Below are 22,823 nucleotides of genomic sequence, written 5' to 3'. Positions count from 1 at the left end.
GCTGTCGTTGAGATAGGAGGAATCTGACTCTTCAATTTTACTGTCTTATCTTGGCCCGCAGCCATTACCACATTGAGTGACACACATTTGACAGGGCTTGAGAAAGGCATCATAGGCAGAAGCCAGTGGGAATCAGCTCTTTGTGCTTGTGGACCCTGCGCTGCTGTCTGGTAAGATCTGGTTTGGGAGACCTGCTCTCTCCAGGCTGTCTGCATATATCTGGCCTTGTGGTTGGCAAGGATCTTAGGTGAGGGACTTGGAGAAGAGGCTTCTGGGCTTTCCATCCTTTATATAGCTTGGGGTGTGCTGGCAAACTTTCACATGGGGAGTTTCCTGGACATTTCATTACAGTTCCATTGTAATTGATATTTGTAAAGTACTTAAGTTGGGTGATAGTCTATGTATACTGTATTCTGTTGTACCTTTTTGTGACTGTGACTCCAGGGTTAGAGTGTTTTGGCTGCAGAAGACCTGGACTCAAGGGTTGGTCTATCACTTCTTGGAGTGATAGGAGTGACCTTACACATGGAACATCGAACACACCTGCTTGTTATGGCTTCGACTTGATTATTCTTTGGGTAAGACCTTATTATGAAAAAAAGTCAGTTAGCCACTGTGCTGAGATTTGTAAGCTCTTCCACTTAGGAGCCTAGAGGAAGCATTTTAAGAACCTTAGAGTACCAAAAGGGCCTGGAAACACTAAAAGTGTTAGGTAAGTCACTTAATTTTTCTCAGCCCAAATTTCTTTATCCATAGAAGAATTAGAGTACTACGTGTCCTACTTAACAAAATGGTTGTTGAATCAAGTGAAGTATGGTATGAAAATGTGTTTCTGAAAATTATAAATTCTGTATAAACATTAGTGGTTTTTAGAAAGCATCGTGTGCCAAAACTAATTGTTTTAAAGAACAAAAAAGCAAAAGCTGTTAATGTTTCTACTGAATTTCCCACGTAGAGATTATTTACTGCAGATGATAACCTATAGTAAAACTTCCTAAAGTTTTCATTGTGCACCAGTTGGAAGGCTGTGAGTTAAGTTGTTCTAGAAACTATCTGAATATTGTGTATATTCAGTTAATAAGAACTGATATTCAAGGTATATAGTAGCTCTTTTGTGGAAGCACATTAGTTTTGGATAAATTCAGATTTTATTAATTCATTATTAGATCAAGAGCTAGGTTCAGGTTGTAAAAAGATATTATTACCATAAACAAAATTATGTCAATTAAGAATCTTTCTATATTCCTAGAACATAATTGCAGTGTGAGCAAAGGCTAGACCGTTGCAACTAATTTAAATAGGCCTAGATGGAAAATGTTTCTCTAACTCACATTTTTCACTAGCACAGATATTCCCTATTCTCTTACTACAAATGAATAAGATCACTTCATTTCTGTTTTTCTTGATTGATAAACGATGCTTGGAGATACCATCTGGAGATTGTTGAGTTTCTGCCAGAGATTTGAATCAGACCCTCAAAGAGTTACCTGCCTAAGGCAAGAAACTGGACTAATTTAATAGAAAAAGAACATGCTTTTATTTTGCCAGCTGGTAAAAGAAAGTGAAAGCGTTTTGAAAAGTTTTAATATTTGTTTTGCAATGATAGTATTATAGATGACAATATTTCTAAAATACAATAATTAGGGAAATTAGAGAATCTAATTGCTGAAATTTGTGTAATTATTTACAAGTGTGATATGAAGACTTATCTAGAAACCTTGATGCTAAAGACAGACATTTCAGTATAAAAGGTGAGGGCATGACAGGAACAGAGTGAAGTAAGGCAAGTTGGAAACCACCCCAGGCCTTTTTGTGGGCAGCACTAAAAGCCCTAGACCTTTGTGGATTCAGTATAATGTAATGGTTATCCTTTTACATTTTTTGTTTGTTTGTTTGTAAACAGATTTCTGCCTGGCAGATTGACCAACAGCAAGAGGGGCTGATCTGTCTACATTCTGAGTACTGCCCTTGGCAAGACACCTAGGACAGACCCCGGACCCAAGTCCACCGTACTACCATACCCCTACCCCAGCCCACCCCAGACAGTATTCTGGGGTTCACCCAAGGTCAGCAGTGTGAAGATGACCAGTGCCTTTTTAGCATGACGACTTTGGACCATGTGATTGCCACCCACCAGTCAGAATGGGTCTCCTTCAATGAAGAGCCACGCTTTCCTGCCCACTCGCAGGGTAAGGAGTGCCTTCATTTCCTAAAGCAAAGAGATTGCCAAACAACCATGTCTATTTGTTATGGCTTCTACTTGATTATTCTTTGGGTGGGATCTTAATATAGAAAAAAGAGTCAGTTTCTTACTTTCTTTCTTGAGATCTTAGAATCCTAAGTGGAAGAATTTACACACTGAAGAAGCATCTTGGAACCTTAGGGCCCTAAAAAGAAGCTTGGAAACACCAAAAGTATTGGCTCTTTTCTCCCAAGAAACAAAAACCTAGTATTTACCAAGTGCTTTACTTTCAGCCTTTTTAAAATGTAGTTGTTAAAAGTAGTCGTTAAAAATGACAGCTCTGGAACCAGAGGGCTTGGGTTCAAAGCCCTGTTGCACCAGGAATGAATGATATGCTTTTGGGTAGATTATTTATTTAACCTCTCCAAGTGTAGTTTCATTATCTGTACAGTAGGGGTAATCAGTACCTATCTCACAGGTTGTTGTGAGGCTTAAGTGAATTCATACATAAAAGTGCTTAGAGCAGTGCCTGGCATGTGGAAAGAGCTCAGTACGGTCATAGTTGATCATAAGGAGGATGACTGTATTGACTTTAGAGAACTTGTGCTCAGGGATGAAGGTCAAGGTAGGATCCAGGAGATATTTGCAGAGACATGTCAGTTGATTCTGTTCTACTGCAGCTACCAGTGCCTACTGAAGTCATCCCACCTTCATTTGTAACACCTAGGAAGTGTGAGTCAACAGGTATGCTCTCTGATATGGTGGCCATGTGATTATCAAGCCCCTGAAATGTGACAAGTCTGAATTGGGATGTGCTGTAAGCATCAAATATCTACACTAAATTTCAAAGACCTAGTTTAAGAAAAAAAATTACATAGCTAATTAATTTTATATTTATTACATGTTGAAATTACAAATTTTCAACATATTGGGTTGAAAGGTATGTTATTAAAATACTTTCTCCTGTTGTGGTTATTTTTTTTCATGTGGCTACTAGAACATTTAAAATTACATATATAGCTCACATTTTATTTCTGTTTGACAGAGCTATAGAGGCTTTGAGTACTTGCAGATGGACCAGTTGGCTAGTGATGGAAGAAAAGATTTTTATATTAATTATTTGATTAAAAAATTTCTAAAGAAAAATTGACTTCTTTTGTTGTACAGCTGATGAATTTCAGCACATGTATAGGTTTGTATATCTACCACCATAGTCAGGATATAGTGTTTTGTTGTTGTTGTTGTTGTTTTGAGACAGAGTTTCGCTCTTGTTGCCCAAGCTGGAGTCCAGTGGCGCAATCTCGGCTCACTGCAACCTCTGCCTCCCGGGTTCAAGTGACTCTCCTGCCTCAACTTTCCAAGTAGCTGGAATTACAGGCATGTGCCACCACGCCCAGCTAATTTTGTATTTTTAGTAGAGACGGGGTTTTGCCATGTTGGTCAGGCTGGTCTCGAACCGCTGACCTCAGGTGATCCACTCACTTCGGCCTCCCAAAGTGTTGGGATTACAGGTTTGAGCCACCACGCCTGGCCAGTTTTTTTAATTTTCAAAAAAAAAAATTTGAAGTCTGTTAAATTTTCTAGGGCCAATCAAGTGATACAGGGCTACAGGAATAGCCTCTAGGTTACATTCAGCTGGTCATTAGTGCACACGGGTGTGTACCTGGTGTCCTGTGGCTGTATATAGCGTAGACTGCAAAGAGTTTGAAATTTGAATTTGAATGTCTTCTGACAAAAGTGCTGCTGTTTAGCCACAGTCTCCACCAGTCCCTTTTGCCTTTCACTTGTCCTACTTGACGCAGGTATATTTCTTACTTGACCTCTGTAAGCACTTTCCTTTGTGACCCCCAAGCCCTGGAGTACATGCTGGGATAAGAATAGTGAAGAAGGCTCCTAGTCTCTGCCTGCCAGGGTACTGACTGGAGACATGCTGAGCTTACAGCATTTACACAAGATTGGGGAAACAGTCATTTCACATGGAGTCAGATGGGTGTGACTCTTTCTTCTCCCCACTCACTGCAGTGGTGCGTTGTGCTGGCACCCCATGGCCATCCTTAGTTTTTGCCTCCATGAGATGGCTCTGAAGAGCGGCCTTCCTCACATGATGGTGGCATCTGGTATCTGTTTCAGGGGGCACGGAAGAGCACCTCCCAGGACTGTCATCTTCCCCAGACCAGTCCGAGAGCTCCTCTGGGGAGAACCATGTGGTGGACGGAGGCTCTCAAGACCATTCCCACTCGGAGCAGGATGACTCCTCTGAAAAGATGGGCCTCATCTCTGAAGCAGCTTCCCCACCTGGAAGCCCTGAGCAGCCCCCACCTGACCTGGCCTCAGCCATCAGCAGCTGGGTTCAGTTTGAAGACGACACGCCCTGGGCCAGCACATCTCCACCTCATCATGAAACAGCTGAGACAGGTGAGGGGGTAGGAAGGGCCCAGCTTGGTTATACGCTCAGCAGGGATGCTTTTCAGTGAGAGGTCTGTAGGGCTGCCAGGATTCCATTTCACCTGCCGCCTGCCCCTGAAGCAGCAGTCACACAGGGGAGAGCAGACGGCGTTCTCATCTGGTTTAATTCTGTATCTTGTTTTTGTTGACATAAGCATACAAAAGAATTTATGTGTTCTAGGACATTTCTAGTCCTTTACTCTTGTCCCTGGCTGTTGACTTGTCTTTAAAATAATGCATATATATTTTTCTATTAGGGATTGGAATTATATTTACTCAGCCCCTAAATCATAAGCACCTTACATATAGAAATGAATGTTTCTGCTGGGTGTGGTGGCTCACGCCTGTAATTTCATCACTTTGAAAGGCTGAGATGGATGGCTTACTTGAGGTCAGGAGTTTGAGACCCACCTAGCTAACATGGAGAAACCCCGTCTCTACTAAAAATACAAAAATTAGCTGGGCATGGTCACGCACTTCTATAATCCCAGCTACTCAGGAGGCTGAGGCATGAGAATTGCCGAACCTGGGAGCAGAGGTTGCAGTGAGCTGAGATCACACCACTGCACTCCAGCCTGAGTGACAGAGCGAGACTCTGTCTCCAAAAAATAAAAAAAGATAAATGAATGTGTGTGAACGTGTGGACCACTGACCATGTCTAAGCATGTCACCAACAGGATTTGTTAAACGTGGATATTCTCACACTTCAGAACTCTTGAATCCGAATCCTCATGGGTAGGGGTGGTTGTACATGAGAAATATCTTATTTTGTGGCATTTCAATGGCCAGAAGCTGCACTGGGGAGCTTAGTAAAGCTGTAGGAGTTGTTAGTCCCCACCCTGGTGACCTGGCTACTTCTTTGTCGTCCACCGAAGTATGCCACAGGTGATTTGGATAAGCTTTGGGACTGTATTAGTTTTCTATTTGCTGCTGTAACAAGTCACCACAAGTGTAGTGGCTTAAACAACATGAGTTTATCATCTTATTATTCTGTATTTCAGAAGTCCGTCATGGGTGTCACTGGGCCAAAATCAAGGTGTTGGCAGGGCTGCGTTCCTTTCTGGAGGCTCTAGGGGAGAGTCTGTTTCCTGGCCCTTTCCAGCTTTCAGAGTCTGTCAACATTCCTTGGCATATGGCCCCTTCCTCTGTCCCTAAAGCCAGGAATGTGGCATCTGTCTGTGCCTTTCTTCTGAAGTCACATCTTTCCCTGACATCTGCCTCTATCTTCCATTCAGGACCTCTGTGGTTACATTGGGCTCACCAGGCATTAAGGACCTCTGTGGTTACACTGAACTCATCAGGATAATGTCCCCATCTCAAGGTCCTTAACATAATCACATCAGTAAAGTTCTTTTGCCATATAAAGTAATACATTCACAGGTTCTGGACAAGATGTGGACATCTTGGGGTGGAATGGGAGGCATTATTCTGTCTACCACAGAGACTTACCAGCAAAAAGCAGGGTTGGTATATTTTTCTGTTGGTGCGTTAAATGTTTTCCTAGTGTCACTTTTAAGGCTGATTCCTTTGTTTTTCAGTGTGTTTTCAATACCAATAAAAATGATTTTAAGAAAATATAAAACAATTCTGTTACATTTATATTTTTATGTAATAATTTGCACATTTATGTCTATTTTCATATTTAAACATCAGATTTCCTTTTTTTTTTTTTTTTTTTTTTTTTTTTTTTGAGAGGGAGTCTTGCTCTGTTGCCCAGGCTGGAGTGCAGTGGCACAATCTCAGCTCACTGCAACCTCTGCCCCTGGGGTTCAAGTGATTCTCATGTCTCAGCCTCCCGAGTAGCTGGGATTACAAGCACCTACCACCACGCCCGGCTGATTTTTGTATTTTTAGTAGAGACAGGGTTTCACCATGTTGGCCAGGCTGGTTTCGAACTCCTTGACCTCAGGTGATCCGCCTGCCTCGGCTGCCCAAAGTGCTGGGATTACAGGTGTGAGCCAGTGTGCCCAGCCTAAACATCAGATTTCTGCATGAATTGTCGCTGAGTTATGACTCTCAGTGCAGCATAGAAGAAGTGACAGGCCCAGACAGGTTTCCCTTACTGAACACCTAACTCTGAGAAGGCATGTAGGGAAAAGTTACCGAACACTGGGCAGTGAATGAGCACAGAAGTGTGTTCCTTCTGCTTAATATGATACATTTACTGCATACTTATTGTCTCAGTTTCTGTGCTCAGTGCCTTAACTACATCATCTCATGTACTCCTTACAACAATTGTATGAGGAAGATATTTATATTAATCCATGTTACATATGGTGGAGGAGACTCAGCCAGACAGTGCTTTGGGAATTCAATCAAGGTTGTGTGCTAGGAAATGGCAGGAGAGCTTCCGCACTAGCCCATCCGGCCCCAAGGTCTTGGAGCAGCCTTCGGATGCCCTGTGCTCTCCTTTCGTTTGCCTCACTCTTCCTGCTGCTGCTGCTGCTGCTCTAGTACTCTCTGCCCCCTCATTACCCAGGAGGCAGTGGGGGCAAGGAATGGAAGGTAAGTGATGGATGGGGTGCCCTTTCTCCACTTTGCTGCCCTAAAATGGCCATGCCTTCAGGTCATGGATTATATTCATGGCATTGAGATTCTTTCACATCTTATCTTTAGCCTCAAAGATTTCCTGATTGCTCAAAACTATATGATAGTCAATTTGCTCAACTCTTCACTGATTTTTCCAAAATTCATTTTGAGATTAGTTATAATTATGTTGCCCCCATCTGACTGAGGATCTTATCTTGTGACTGACAATGCTTTTGATATATTGTGAAAGCTTTACCCTTTAAGGCAGCAGTTCACAATCTGGCCCATAGTCCTTGGGGTCTCCTAAGACCCTTTCAAGGGGTCTTTTGGGTTAAAATCATTTTCATTCTAATTCTAAGATGTTATTTGCCTTTTCACTGCTTTGACATTTGCATTGATGGTAAAAAAAATAACAGCAGATAAAACTGTTGGCCATTGTCTACTCACAGTAAAGCAAAATGTCTATTTCACCCAACAATATCCTTGATGAGGCAGTAAAAATTATGAATTTTTTAAAATTGTGATTCTTGAGTATGTCTTTTTAACATTCTCTGTGACAGATTGGGAAAAAATACGTGAAACACTTTTGCTCCATATCAAATCGTAATAATTGTCTTGAAAAAAAAGTATTTTTTTAATTTTTAAGAATTCAGTTTAAAAATTAAAGTTATTTTAAAATTATTAAAATCGCATAATGCAAAAATTTCTTAATGAACAAAATATCAGTATTTTACAGACAAGATCCAACTAACACTTGCATGACTATGCCACACTTGGCCCACCCTTATCCTGGACCTGGTGTTGCAGGAATTTTCCTAAAGTTCAGTTAAAGATGGGGTCCTTGTCCATCCCACGGCCATGAAAATTCAAGCTCGCAGATGGTTTGAAGGGTAAGTAAGGCAGGGCTTTATTGGGTGAAAAGGAAAAAAGAGGGGAAACAGGGGCTCTGAGCAAGGCCAGAATTCATCTAGAGTGCCTCCAGCCCACAGCTCAAATCCCAGGTTCCACACAGGAAGAGGAGGGGCCAGGCTCTTCCCTGCTGCAAGTGGCACAAACCTCTGTGGCTCCACCCCAGTGCACAGGCCAGTTGGAGTTTTTCCGGGGACCTCTCCCTGCTGGCTGTCTCACTGGTTCTAATAAAATTTCATTTACAGAAATAGTCAACCTGTGAGCCATGGTTTGCTGCTTTGATTTTGATTTGATATTTTTAATATACTGTGTTAAAATGTTGTTTTCATTACTGAGTTTTTTAGCACCCCCTTAAATTTTACATCCGAGGCAAGTGTGTCACTTGCCTTAATCCAATCTCAGCCCTGCATTGTCCTAAGAATTTAAGATTTATTAATATTGCCAGAGAATAAATCAAGAAATGACAGTGTTCAAATGCATGAAAGCATAATTTTGAAAACTGCTCAAGTATAACTAATTCCATCTGTTCATATGTGTGAAAATTTCACTCAACCCTGTGGAGATGGAGTTCTCTACCTTAGGAGGGTCCTGTAGGATGGGTTCCCAGCAGACTTGATGCCCAGTCTGTAGGCAAGAAGCAGAAATAAACCGTGAGTAGGGCCGGCCCCACCTCAAGAAGTGTTTCTAACCTAGAAACCCAAGGAGCATAGAGAATGGTGCACAGCATTAGAGTGGTAAAGAAAATGGCAATAAACCCAAGGGTCCAGTTCCAAATTTTCTGCCAATACCCAACTTGACCCATCAATGAACCTAAACTGAATGAAAAGCTGCAGGGTACATTCCTATTACCCAAAGTAACCTCTCCCACATAAGCTAATTCCCTCTTGGGTTTCCTCCCATAGATTGTGTTTAACAATAAGGATAGAGTAATTGGCAGAGCTAAGGCCAATTACACAGGAGAGACTAGGCGTTAGCCCCTGCCTCCTGCCCCCACATAATGGATAATGTGGACATTCCCCAAGTTACACAGTCATTCCATTCTGGAGGCTGTTGTGCAGCTCAGATTTTAATTTGAATCTAAAATGTTTGAGTACATGTGCTGTATATTGCAATAATACCACCTATGTAACTGCAGGCATTATGCAGAAATAACACAGATGTTTGCAGCAAGTAGAGACGTGTGAGACTTGCTGCAATCACTGCTGCCTGCTCTGTTGTTTTGGCAATACTAAGCTGAGTAATGGCTCCCAAAGACACCAGGTTGTCCTCCCTGGAACCTGTAAATATGATCGTGTTTGGGAAAAGGGTCTTTGTAGATGAGATTTAGGATTTTGAGATGGGGAGGTAATCCTGGATTATGTGTGGGCCTTAACTGCAATCACATGCATCCTTATGAGAGTGGCAGAGGGCGATTTTGCTTACACAGAAGAGAAGGCACTGTGGAGATGAAACAGAAAGAAATTTGAAAATGCTGATCTTAAAGATGTTAGTGACGAAGCCACAGCCAAGGAATGCTGGCAGCCACCAGAAGCTGCAAGAGACAAGAAACAGATGCTTCCCTAAAGCCTCTGTGGGGAGTGCAGTTCTGCTGACATCTTGATTTTAGCACAGTGATTCTCATCCCAGACTCTGGCCTCCAGAACTATGAGATAATAAATTACTGTTGTTTTAAGATACCAAGTTTGTGGTAATTTGTTACAGCAGCCGTAGAAAACTAATGTACTAAGTCTCTAAAATCTTAAAATGGAACCCTTTGCATAAGGCTGAGAATGAGTCAGTCTGAATTAGGGGAGCATCTGTAGTGATGGAGAACTTTTTTTCTTTTTTTTTTTTTTTTTGAGATGGAGTCTTGCTCTGTTGCCCAGGCTCTGGAGTGCAGTGGCGCCATCTCGGCTCATGATGCAGGGTATTTTTTAAGGAGATGTGTGCATGTCACTGTGCTTTGTCCCTAAACCTTACAGCTCCTTATAATTTACTCATTGAGTCACCAGATATTTACTAAGCACTTCCTCTGTATAGTTCTGCTAGGTGTGGATATTCAAAGACATAGCACAGTGCTTAGAATTGAGCAGAAATCCATTGGGCTTCTTTCTGGATCCTCTAGTAGGAAACCAGAGCCAACCTGTGCTCCTGTGATTACCATCTCTTGAGGTTGTCTTTCAACCACTACTTGTCTTTTTGTTTTGAAGTTTTTTCTTTTTTTTGAAATGGAGTCTCGCTCTGTCACTCCGGCTGGAGTCCAGTGGCGTAATCTCGACTCACTGCATGCCTCCCTGGGTTCAAGTGATTCTCCTGCTTCAGCCCCCAAATAGCTGGGATTGCAGGCACATGCCACCACATCTGGCTAATTTTTGTATTTTTAGTAGAGACCGGTTTCACTGTGTTAGCCAGGCTGGTCACGAACTCCTGACCTCAAATGATCTGCCCTCCTTGGCCTCCCAAAGTGCTGGGATTACAGGCATGAGCCACCGTGCCTGGCCTACATGTTTCATTTCATACAGCTGAGAATTTGGAACTGGCTCTGAGGAAGCAAAGGAAGAAGTGGGTGCTGGGAGAATTACTTGCCTGAGCAGTTCATTTTATGACAGGTGCCTCTATTGTCTCTTCCTGTGAAGGATGAAATTCAGAATTTAGAGCAACTTCCCTTGTTAGTTACCATTTACTTCTGGGGCTTCTCCAAAGCTCTTACTCAGTTTTATCCAGTTTTCCTCACTTGGAGAAAGTGGGCACTACTGACCTAGGATAAACTTTTGTCTAAATTGGCCACCTCGCTGTGGGCCAAGTAGTGCGCGTTGTGCCCACAGCTAGGTGACCAACTTAGACAAAATGGCCCTCTCGTGCTTTTTGTCTAATCTGACCACAGAGAAATGATTTGCCCATCAGTTTCTCATTTATCTACTCTAAAATGCTCTTCTTAGTTTATTAATTTCCATCAGTCAGATGTTAGATCTATTTTGGGCTACAGCTTCACTCATGTAGACTGAGCAAACTCTTTTTAGCATGGATAACACAAGAATGAAATGGAATTAGGGCAAGAGAGATGTTTGGTGTGCTGTATTTAAATGCAAAAATTTGGAATTTTTGGTGAAGTTTGGAGTATGTAGGTGTGTCTCTGTGCATGCAAGAAAAAAGTTCAGCCAGAAAAAAAAGGATCAGTGGAAACTAATTTTTGGCTTTAACCCTTTTCCCAATCACATCAGCATCACTGGAACAAACTGACTCTTTCATATATATAATATATAGTTGTAATGTTTAGTTTCTTCCCGTTTTATTCTTCATACTCCATTTACTTCTATTAAGAGTCCATACTTTCTGATCAGGTGTCTTCTTGTCGGGAGAGATGTAACAATGTTTATCTTGCTACCTGTCTCATGCAAACCCTCTGTGGATGTTGTTTTGTGAGAAGGTCATAAGAGAAAAAGGTGGTGGGAGGAGAAGGAGGAGGAGAAGTGGAACTGATCAGTGCTGTTCCTAGTTTTAATTTCTGGAAGAAAAAGTGAAACCTTCCTTAGCCAGCTGTTTCGTACCTGAACATCCTGGCTTGCAGAGAGAAGTTGGGAAAGAGAATAGCACACACACACACACAGGGAGCAGCGAGGTTATTCGGGGTATTCCTTTTCCGTACCCCAATTCCCTTTCTTCCACTCTTTGAAGTTTTTCTGGCAGATGAAGAGTAAAAACCAAAAGAATACATCTTTTAAACTGTGCCACCTAAGAATAAAGCCAAGCGAGCATTGGACTTCCGCCTGGAATTGGAATGTACTATTTCCCTAATTAAAATGCCACAAGGCTGTAGGCATAGTGGAGTTAGGTACAAAGAAATTGTCACTAATGGTACATCTCTTATTTTTTATGGTATTTAAATGGCTAGAAGCTGCACTGGGAACCTTAGAGAAGCCAAGGAGTTGTTAGTCCTCACCCTAGTGACCCGGCTACTTACTTTATTGTGCATTGAAGCATACCAAAGTTGATTGGATAACCAGGAGCAACAGCTGGTAGGAAAAACAACTCCAGAAGTGCCTAAATCATCAAGGCAACCACTTTGTCTTGGACTTTAATTAGGGCAGGATTTGAAGTGAATAAGTGCCATCATGGTTGGCCACAGTAAAAAGGAGATATATAGTCTCCTTTAGAAACATATGATTAAAATTGGCTGGGCGCAGTGGCTCACGCCTGTAATCCCAGCACTTTGGGAGGCCGAGGCAGGCGGATTACAAGGTCAGGAGTTCGAGACCAGCCTGGCCAACATGGTGAAACCCCGTCTCTACTAAAAATACAAAAATTATCAGGGTCTGCTGGTGGGTGCCTGTAGTCCCAGCTACTTGGGAGGCTGAGGCAAGAGAAACTCTTGAACTCGGAGGTGGAGGTTTCAGTGAGCCGAGATCACGCCACTGCACTCCAGCCTGGGTGACAGAGTGAGACTCCATCTCAAAAAAAAAAAAAAAAAAAAAAAAGGAAAGAAAAATATGATTAAAAGAGTCTCCCTCTTGTCACCCAGGCTGGAGTGCAGTGGTGCGATCTCGGCTCACTGCAACCTCCGCTTCTGGGTTCAAGCGATTCTCCTGCCTCAGCCTCCCGAGTTGCTGAGACTACAGGCACCCACCACCACGCCTGGCTAATTTTTGTATTTTTAGTACAGACGGGGTTTTACTATGTTGGCCAGGCTGGTCTTGAACTCCTGACCTCAGGTGGGTGATCCACCCACCTCAGCCTCCCAAAGTGCTGGGATTACAGGCATCAGCCTCTGCGCCCTGCCTGACAAAATCCTTTGTGTAACCATATATATGGAAAGAGAGCATCAGTTCTTCGGACCTGAGTTTACTACGAATGAGGAAACATATAGAATAATTTCCTTTTGACTCTTTTATGAAAACTGTGTTCAACATTAAAACCCTTGAAACTTGGTGGAGGCCAAATGAGGGGTTCATACCTCTTTGACTTTATAAGACCCCTTTGGGTCGGGCCACGTTGATAAATGATCTCTTTAGAAGATTTTTATTGGAATTTTTAAGGTCAAATATGTAAATTAGCCACAAGAACACTGTTCACATCTCCAGTTTGAGGTTGCCATATGATTTAAGGTTGTATGGTGAAAAATGTCAAGAAATTTAACTGAAAACTCATTTATTGAACTCTGAACCAGATGCATAAGATATTCTACAAAACCATGAGCAGAACCAGAGTGTTAAAACACACACACACACACACACACAAAACCTTCCGGTGAATGTATTTAAATCAAGATTAAATTTTGTATAGTTCTCTAAAGAAATTTTTTTTGAAAATGAACCTAAACCCGTCTCATGTCTTATTCACGTTGGGTCCTTTAGCCAATAGTGTTCCTGACTTTCTCTAGCTACAAAAAGTTTGACTAACGTATAAGGCTTCCTCTGGCTTTAAAATTCCAACAGGTACCAGGAAGAATATAGCAGTCAGCTCATCTACCATCTAAAATCTTTATACTGTTCTCTCAAAGCCAAGGCTGATTTTAAGTATGTGCATTTTACAAGTGTGGGTGTGTTTAGAACATGTCTGCAAATGCCTGCAGACAAATGGACTAAAAGAGCAAAGTTCATCCTTAAAATTAAAAAAAAAAAAAATTAAGGCACTATTGTCAGCATGAAGCTTCCTGTTCACTCATACGCTGACCTTCCTCCAGGGACATGGTAATTTATCTGCAAGGCCAGGGCTGAATTGGACCCATTATGCAGATACTGCAGGATGTGCATAATTACAAACAACAACAAAAAAACCCTTTCATTTCCGGAACATTTGTGCCATAGCCCAAGCAAAACACTAGTATTCCCTTATGCTTCAACTGTCTTTCCTAAAAGCTTGGGCTAAGGCCTTCCCATTGTGTCTGGGGAAACTAATTATCTGGGACCAGAGAAAGAGCCACTTGTTTGGGGGAGGATCAGAGATGACGTCAGCCATTTAAGAGGGAGGCAGGGGTGACAGCTGAGAGGCTTCATCCTGAAGAAGACTAGCCCAGCCGTTCATTTCTATTATGTTGTTCATTCTGGCTAATGGGGGTGGTGAGTGGAGGGTGGGGGTGGAATAAGATATCCCAACCCTTTTGGTGAATATGTGGACAAGGCCCACTGCATTTTGCATGCATATGTAATTCCCCCTGCAACAGAAGAGGCTTTATTTTTTTTAATACCTTCAGTTGTTCTTCTGTGCTTCTAAATGTAGTTAATGACCTTTGTGCAGTCTGTCTCAGAGGATGCTGTGCCCAGGAATAAATTTCAGCAGAGCCTTTCCTTCTCAGGGCTGATACCGTCTCTGATCCTCTCCCCTGGGCTCCGTCTGCTGTCATTGCACTGCCTCTCTTGCCGTTCCAGGGCAGTTCACTGCCGTCCAGGCTGTTCCCTCTGCCCTGAGAGCTTTTCCTCTACATTTTCACTGCAAATTCTGCTCAAGCATCGCCTCTGCGGGGCGGGCCAGAACCCTCCACCTCCACTCTCTAGCTTTTTTCTGCTTCAAATGTCTTCACAGCCCATGCCAATTTGCCTCTGCAATTGGGTCAAATATGCATTAGTTTCCTTATTTATTATCTCCCTTCTCCATAAAGGGAAGGACTTTGTCTATCTAATTTATTCTTTATTCCAGAATATGGTTTGAGGAACTTAGTAGGTGCCCACCTAGGATTAGCTGGACTAGTGAAAGGAGAGAGAAAAGATGGACATGAACTCTCCTTCAGAATGACTGAGTGACTGACTCCCATTTGTGGGGCTAATGAGCTGTTAGGTAGAACTTGAAGGATGGCGCCCTTGGTGAAGTCAGCTTGTTGTTTTTTAAACAAGATAGGCAAGGAAACTGGCCTCTTACCCATCCTGTCCCCTTCTTTTCAGCTATTTTCATCGGGTTATGATTTCCCATTGTTCCACACACATACATATGTGCATACATGGGTGTATACACACCATGGACATATACATACACAAATACACCTATATTTTTTTCCTGAGGGCTGTTTTAAAAGGCACACTTAAAAGCAATAGTTTTGTTGTATTTAAAAGTGTCATCATGCCACGGAGGATGGTGAAGTGCTCTCAGAGATAACTCTTTCCAGTATCTAAAAGGAAACAAAATATTTTATTAAAACTCCAATATTCTCCTCTTCCAGAGAATGTGCAGGCTTACCCAGAGAGGCCATGTGGCCTAGCTCACCCTCGGTGTGGGATACAAAACACAATAAACTACCCAAGCATGCATCAATTAACTAGTTCATTCATGCAGAAAAAAATGTAGGTGCTGGGAATACAATTATGGGAGAGCTGGACACAGTCCCTGCTCTCCCCACGTTGAAGTTGCCTAACAGTTGGGCAGTCTGTTACTAATGGAACTTTTGGGGAGTGAACAACAGCTCCTCTGAGCTAGTCCTGGGAGCAGCGGCTGCTTCTTATCGCCAACTACGAAAAAGCAGAGGAGCCACAGATAAAGAATGGAGTTAGATCCATTTTCTTCGCATGGATGGGCACATTTACAGCATCAAAAAAATCCTATAATCCTAGTGATTAGACATCAAAATATATATATTTAAAATTTTAATCTACCCAGGATCCCGAAGGACAAGAAGAAAGAAAAATATTGTATTAGCCAACAACGTGTAGATTTATTATTCACATAATCCATGTTATTTTGACCTCCCACTCTAGGCTCACGTTCAAGTCATGTTCAGCACTGTGGATACAGCCACATACTCCTGCCCCATGGAGCCCACATTCTGCGGGGCGACAGGGGGTTCACACCAGAAACGCACTAAAGAAGTAAATATAAAGTAAGTGTGTTAGGGGCTGGGCGTGATGGCTCACGCCTGTAATCCCAGCACTTTGGGAGGCTGAGGTGGACGGATCACTTGAGGTCAGGAGTTCGAGACCAGCCTGGCCAACATAGTGAAACCCCCCTCTCTACTAAAAATACAAAAATTAGCCAGGCGCCTGTAATCCCAGCTACTCGAGAGGCTGAGGCAGGAGAATTGCTTGAACCAGGGAAGCAGAGGTTGCGGTGAGCAGAGATTGTGCCACTGCACTCCAGCCTAGGCAACAGAGCGAGACTCTGTCTCCAAATAAATAAATAAATAAATAAATAAATAAATAAATAAATAAAAATAATACAATAAGTGTGTTAGGTAATAAAGTGGGAAGGAGAGAAAAATGAGGCAAAAGAAGGGACTATGATGAGGAGGATGTGAAATTTTCCCTGAGGCCAGGGAGTGACTGAGGGGTAAATGTGAGTGAAGACCTGGGGGACATGGGGCAGCAAGCCTTGCAGAAAGTGGGGAGGAGCCTTCCATGTGGAAGGAACAGCAAGTGAATAGCCCTTGAGGGGCAGCTGTGTTCTTGGTGTGTGACCTGAGTGGAGTGAATGTGGGGAGAAGAGAAGGAGGTGAGGAGGAAAGGTTACAGAGACTCAGACACACAGGTCCTTGGCAGACATAGTGAGGACTTTGATTTTTATTATGGGTGAGATGGAAAGCTAACGGACGGTTTTGAACAGAGGTGTGGCCTGATCCAACTTGAGTTTCAACAGTAATTCTGTTAAAACTGTGTGGCAGCTCTGGTATAGCGGTTGAGAGTGGTGTAGCTGAGAATAGACTGGGAGGAGAGGACAGAGGTAGAGGCAAGGAGACAGGGTAGGAGGCCACTGTATCCATCTAGGCAAGAGAGGACTGTGGCTTGCAGCAGGGTGGTAGCTTGGAGAAGGCAGGAAGTGATTGGATTCCAGATGTATTTTGAAGGTAGGACTAACAAATTGTGATGGAGCAACTATGAGAAGAATCAAGGATGACTTGATGGTTTTGTTCTGAGCAGCTGAAAGGATGCAGGGGCTGGTTTGGAGGGAATAATAGGAGCTTAGTTTTCAACATGTAAAGTTAGAGACCCAAATGGAGATGTCAAGTTGATTTGGACAAAAGGATATGTTTGCGAATAATAACCATCACCACCTGACCCATGTTGAGTACTCTTATTGTGCCAAACACTTTTGCAAGTGCTTTGTCAGTATTAACCTAATCCGCTTATGAGGTTTATATTCTCTTCAGCACCATTTTACAGGTGAGAAAAAGGAGGAACAAATGAATTTGAGTAGCTTGTTCCAGGCTACAGGGCTGGATCTGGTATGCAAACCAGGCAGTCTGGATATAGGGTCCCTGGTCTTAACCTCATAGGAAAGGAGGAGAGGCAGATATTGATCTTTCCTTCACTTTATTCCTTCAAGCTGGATGAATGTGGCTTGAAGTATCATGATGGCAGCATCCTGTTTTTACCTGGCCCAGACATCAAAGGTCTGGCCCTTGGGAGCATAGTCAGCTCCAGGCCCAGTACTTTCTCTCTTTCAGCTAAGCTTGTGGCCTGAGGACATTCAATTCAGAACCTGAATAAAATAACTCATCCGAGATTTCTAAGCCGAAAAATAAACAAAGCGTATTAGAGCGAATGGGAACAGTTTGTGAGAGGCAGGAGCTTTGCCTGTCCCAGATGCACTGTTCCTAGTTTGTGTTTCAAGAGAAACATTGGCGTTTTATCTCACAAATGTGAGGAGCTGATGTGCAAATACCATTAAGTGAAATAGCTTTCTTACTGAGTAATCTGTCTTTTTTTGATATGTGGTTTTAATAAGTTTTATTACTTACTGAATAAATACAAAACAACATTTAAAAATGTGTATTAAATTATAAAGAACAGCAGTACAACCCATCACCCAGTTTAATAAATGGAATATTGTCATCGCCAGAGGCCCTGCGTGTTTCCCTACTGATCACAGCCTCCTCCCTCTTCACATCCCCTTCCCTCCCCTCTGTATCACCACCTTCTGAGTTTCATGATAATAACTACATTACTTTTCTTGACAGTTTTACTACCTACACATGCATCAAGAATGTTATAATTTAGCCTGGTTTTGAACTTTATATATATGGAATAATACTGTATTACTCCGTGGGTTACTCCTTTGATACATTATTTGTGGGAATTGTCCATGTCAAAAACTAAAAGAACTTGTAGCTAAGGTTCTTTTAGTTTTTATTACTCTGTATTGCGTTATAGTAATATACTACAATCCATTTATCCATTCTGTTTTTGATGGACATTTGGATTCTTTTCTTTTTTTTTTTTTTTTTTTGGAGATGGAGTCTTGCTCTGTCGCCCTGGCTGGAGTTGCAATGGCGCAATCTCGGCTCACTGCAACGTCCGCCTCCCAGGTTCAAGCGATTCTCCTGCCTCAGCCTCCTCAGTAACTGGGATTACAGGTGCCTGCCACCACACCCAGCTAATTTGTTGTGTTTTTAGTAGAGATGGGTTTTCACTGTGTTGGCCAGGCTGGCCGCAAACTCCAGACCTCGTAATCCACCCGCCTTGGCCTCCCAAAGTGCTGGGATTACAGGCATGAGCCACCATGCCTGGCTCATTTGGGTTGTTTCTGAGATGATAATGCACTTCCATGAGCATTATTTTTGTCTTTCTATGAACATTTTTAACCTGTATCCTGGTGAACATGTGCAGGTGGTTCTCCTGCATAAAAAAGTAGGATGGGAATTGCTGTGCTGTCGGATGTGTTCATATTCAGCTTAATCAGATAACACCGAGCCATTTGCTAAAGTGGTTTCTAGTTATCCTGCCAGCTGTACATGAAAGACACTGTGGCTCCCCTTCCTCAGCTGCACTTAGGATTGTTATATTTTTCTATTTTTGTCATCGGGGAGGTGGAGAAAGAAAGGGGGAAGGGTAATAGGATCTTAGTATCTCATGTGGTTTTAATTTGCATTTCCTAGATTACTAACAAGGTTGAGCATCTTTTTTTTTTTTTTTTTTTTTTTTGAGACAGAGTCTCGCTCTGTCGCCCAGGCTGGAGTGCAGTGGCGCCATCTCGGCTCACTGCAAACTCCGTCTCCTGGGTTCACACCGTTCTCCTGCCTCAGACTTCCCAAGTAGCTGGGACTACAGGCGCCCGCCACCACGCCCGTCTAATTTTTTGTGTTTTCAGTAGAGACGGGATGGTCTAGCCAGGATGGTCTCGATCTCCTGACCTTGTGATCTGCCTGCCTCGGCCTCCCAAAGTGCTGGAATTACAGGTGTGAGCCACCGCGCCCGGCCTTGAGCATCCTTTTTTGGTGCCATTTGGATTTTTCTTTCATGAAATCCCTGTTCAGCTATATTCCTGTTGGTGTCTCTGCCTTTTTCTTGTTGATTTCTAGGAGTTCCTGGTGCATTCAATGTGTAGCAGATATTATTTCCTATCCTGTGAATGGTCTTTTCATTCTCCTTATGTCTTTTGACAAAAATAAGTTATTTATTTTAATGATATAATTTTTTTCAATTTTTTTTCATTATTAGTGCTTTCTGTGTCTTGGTAAAGAAAATATTTCTCTACTCCAAAGTCATGAACGCATTTGGCTATATTGTCTTTTAAATGTTTCTTATATAGCCTTCACACGTTGACATTCAATATAGCTAGAATTGATTTTTCTCTACAGTTTGAAGTACAGGTCTGGCTTCACTTTTTCATGTAGATATCCAGTTTTTCCCATACTGTTTTATTGTTATGTTTATTTTAACATAAATACTTATAAATATATTACTCAAAACTCAGCTTCATTCATATCTAAATAGTATGATTCTGCTTGTTAATATAGGTGAAAGCCCTGCTATCATTTTTTTTCTTTCCAACATTTATTTTAGATTTAGAGGGTACAGGTGCAGATTTATTACCTGAGTAAATTGCCTGTTGTGGGGGTTTGGTCTGAAAATAATTTTGTCACCCAGGTAATCAACATAATGCCCAATAGGCAGTTTTTCAGTCCTCACTCTCCTTCCACCCTCCACCCTCAAGTGGGCCCCAGGGTCTGTTGTTTTCTTCTTTATTTCCATGTGTACTCAGTGTTTAGCTCCCCTTTATAAGTGAGAACATGTGGTATTTGGTTTTCTTTCCTGGGTTAATTTGTTTAGGATGATAACCTCCAGCTCCATCCATGTTGCTGCGAAGGACATGAGCTCATTTTTTTTATGGCCGTGTAGTATTCCATCGTGTGTATGTTGCACATTTTCTTTATCCAGTCCACCATTGATGAGCATCTGGATTGATTCTGCATCTTTGTTATTGTGAATAATACTGCAAGGAACATAGGCGTGCATATGTCGTTTTTCCTTTGGGTATATACACAGTAATGAAATTGCTAGGTCAAGTGGTAATTCTGTTTTAAGTTCTTTGAGAAATCTTCAGACTGCTTTCCACAGTGGCTGAATTAATTTACATTCCCACCAGCAGTGTGCAAGCATTCTCTTTTCTCTGCAACCTCAGCAGCATCTGTTATTTTTTGACTTTTTGATAATAGCCATTCTCACTGGGATGAGATGGTATCTCATTGTGGTTTTGATTTGCGTTCCTCTAATGATTAGTGATATTGAGCATTTTTTCATATGCTTGTTTGCTGTATGTTTATCTTCTTTTGAGAAGTGTCTGTTCATGGCCTTTGCCCATTTTAATGGGGTTGTTTTTTGCTTGTTCATTTAAGTTTCTTATAGATTCTTGATATTAGACCTTTGTCAGATGCATAGTTTGCAAATATTTTTCTCATTTTGTAGATTGTCTGTTTACTCCATTGATAGTTTATTTTGTTGTGCAGAAGCTCTTTAGTTTAATTAGGTCCCACTTGTCAATTTTTGTTTTTCCTGCATTGCTTTTGGAATCTTTGTCATGAAGTTTTTGCTAGGGCCAATGTCCAGAATGGTATTCCCTATGTTTTCTTCTAGGCTTTTTATAGTTTTATGTTTTACATTTAAGCCTTTAATCCATCTTGAGTTATTTTTTATATATGGTGAGAGGCAGGAGTGCACTTTCAATCTTCTGCAAATGGCTAGCCAGTTTTCTCAGCACCATTTATTGAATAGAAAGTCCTTTCCCTGTTGCTTGTTATTGTTGGCTTTGTAGAAGATCAGATGGTTGTAGGTGTGCAGCTTTATTCTGGATTCTCTAACCTGTTTCATTCGTCTATGTATCTGTTTTTATACCATATCATGCAGTTTTAATTGTTGTAGCCTTGTGATGTAGTTTGAAAAGGGTAGTGTGATGTCTCTAGCTGTGTTCTTTTTGCTTAGGATTGTTTTGCCATGCTATAATTTTAATTGACATTGAAGTAAATGTATAAACCAGTTTGGGGAGAATTAACATCTTTACAATGTTAAATCTTTCAATCTCTAAAAATTTATCTATTTATCTCTATCTCCATATGTATATATATCTCCACATATATATCTCTCCATTTATTTAATCTTCTTTATGGTCTGTTGATAAACTTTAGAAATGCCTCCTCTAAGGCCTTAGCACATTTTTTCTTAGGTTTGATACTATATATGCTTCATACTTTTTGTTGCTGTTATAAATGCTGTCTTGTTTTAAATTTCATTTTCTAAATATTTCTTGCTGGCTTACAGAAACACAGTTCATTTTTATATGTTGATTTTTTAATTAACAGGCATACCTTGCTAACATTATTAATTTGCTAACTTATTGGTAAAGTCTTTTGGTTATTTTACGTATATAAAAATATCATCTGCAAATAATGACAGTTTTGTTTCTTTCACTTCTTTTCACTTCCTGCTTTACTGTGCAGGATCTGATCATAAATATGATGTTGAACAGAAGTGAGGGTAATGAACATCACCATCTTGATCGGAATCTCCAAGGGTTAATTAGCTTTATGTGATGTTCTCTGTGAGGTTTGGGGGGTATTTCTGTTAGGTTTAGGGAGTCCTTCTGTTTGTAATTTGCTAAAAATTACTACCATGAATAAAGACTAAAATTTATTTAGTGCTTTTTCTATATCTATTGTGATGGTAAGATTTTTCTCTTTTAATACGTTATTGCAGTGAATTACATTAATTGATTTTCTATTATTAACCCATGTATTCTCAACAGGGTGATATTATCCCCAAGGAGGCTAAAAATAGTTCTTGAGTAGGGAAAATAAATTGTAATTTTTGTTGTATACAGAATACCTATAATATATATATACAGTACAAAAGTAAACATAAAATATATATGTAGCATTAAAATTTCAAAAACTTACTTTGCGAAAACTTGGTGAAAAGGATGAAAAGACGGGGACAGACTGGGAAAAAATATTTGCAAACCGCAGCCAACAAAGGACTAGTATCAGGCCAGGCACAGTGGCTCATGCCTGTAATCCCAGCACTTTGGGAGGCCAAGGCAGGTGGATCACTTGAGCCTAGGAGTTTGGGACCAGCCTGGGCAACGTAGTGGAACCCTATTTCTATGAAAATACAAAAAACTAACTAGGCATAGTGGTGCACACCTGTAGTTCCAGCTACTCTGGAGGCTGAGGTGGATAGATCGCTTGAACCTGGGAAGTGGAGGTTACAGTGAACATCACTCCACTCCAGTCTGGACAATGGAGTGAAACTGTCTCAGAATAAAAACAAAAGGACTAGTATCTAGAATATATAGAAAAATCTCAAAACCCAACAGTAAAAAGTTCTCATTAAAAATTGGGCTAGGCCGGGCGTGGTGGCTCAGGCCTGTAATCCCAGCACTTTGGGAGGCCACGGTAGGCAGTTACCTGAGGTCGGGAGTTCAAGACCAGCCTGAGCAACATGGTGAAACCCCGTCTCTCCTAAAAATAGAGAATTAGCCGGGCATGGTGGCATGTGCCTGTAATCCCAGCTACTTGGGAGGCTGAGGCAGGAGAACTGCTTGAAACCAGGAGGTGGAGGTTGCAGGTGAGCCGAGATCATGCCAT

The 22,823-nt window shown here is 41.6% G+C and overlaps 1 protein-coding gene across 11 annotated transcripts in view; it reads left to right on the top strand.

The window, feature by feature from the left end:
* Positions 1-22,823, top strand: part of STON2 (stonin 2) — a 177,567-nt gene that overhangs the window by 36,545 nt on the left and 118,199 nt on the right. For 5 of the 11 annotated variants that reach the window (XM_010364467.2, XM_030930300.1, XM_030930301.1 and 2 more), the window contains 4 exons: positions 62-170; positions 445-578; positions 1,904-2,189; positions 4,313-4,597. In XM_010364467.2, the coding sequence (XP_010362769.2) occupies positions 2,102-2,189; positions 4,313-4,597 (373 nt within the window). In that variant the 5' untranslated portion in view covers positions 62-170; positions 445-578; positions 1,904-2,101. The other 6 variants (XM_030930302.1, XM_030930297.1, XM_030930298.1 and 3 more) reach the window with 5 other exon arrangements.

This window comes from Rhinopithecus roxellana, chromosome 5 (genome assembly GCF_007565055.1).
Source record: "Rhinopithecus roxellana isolate Shanxi Qingling chromosome 5, ASM756505v1, whole genome shotgun sequence".
Lineage (NCBI taxonomy): Eukaryota > Metazoa > Chordata > Mammalia > Primates > Cercopithecidae > Rhinopithecus > Rhinopithecus roxellana.
The sequence above is the reverse complement of the archived record's forward strand: the minus strand, read 5'-3'. Positions and strand labels throughout refer to the sequence as shown.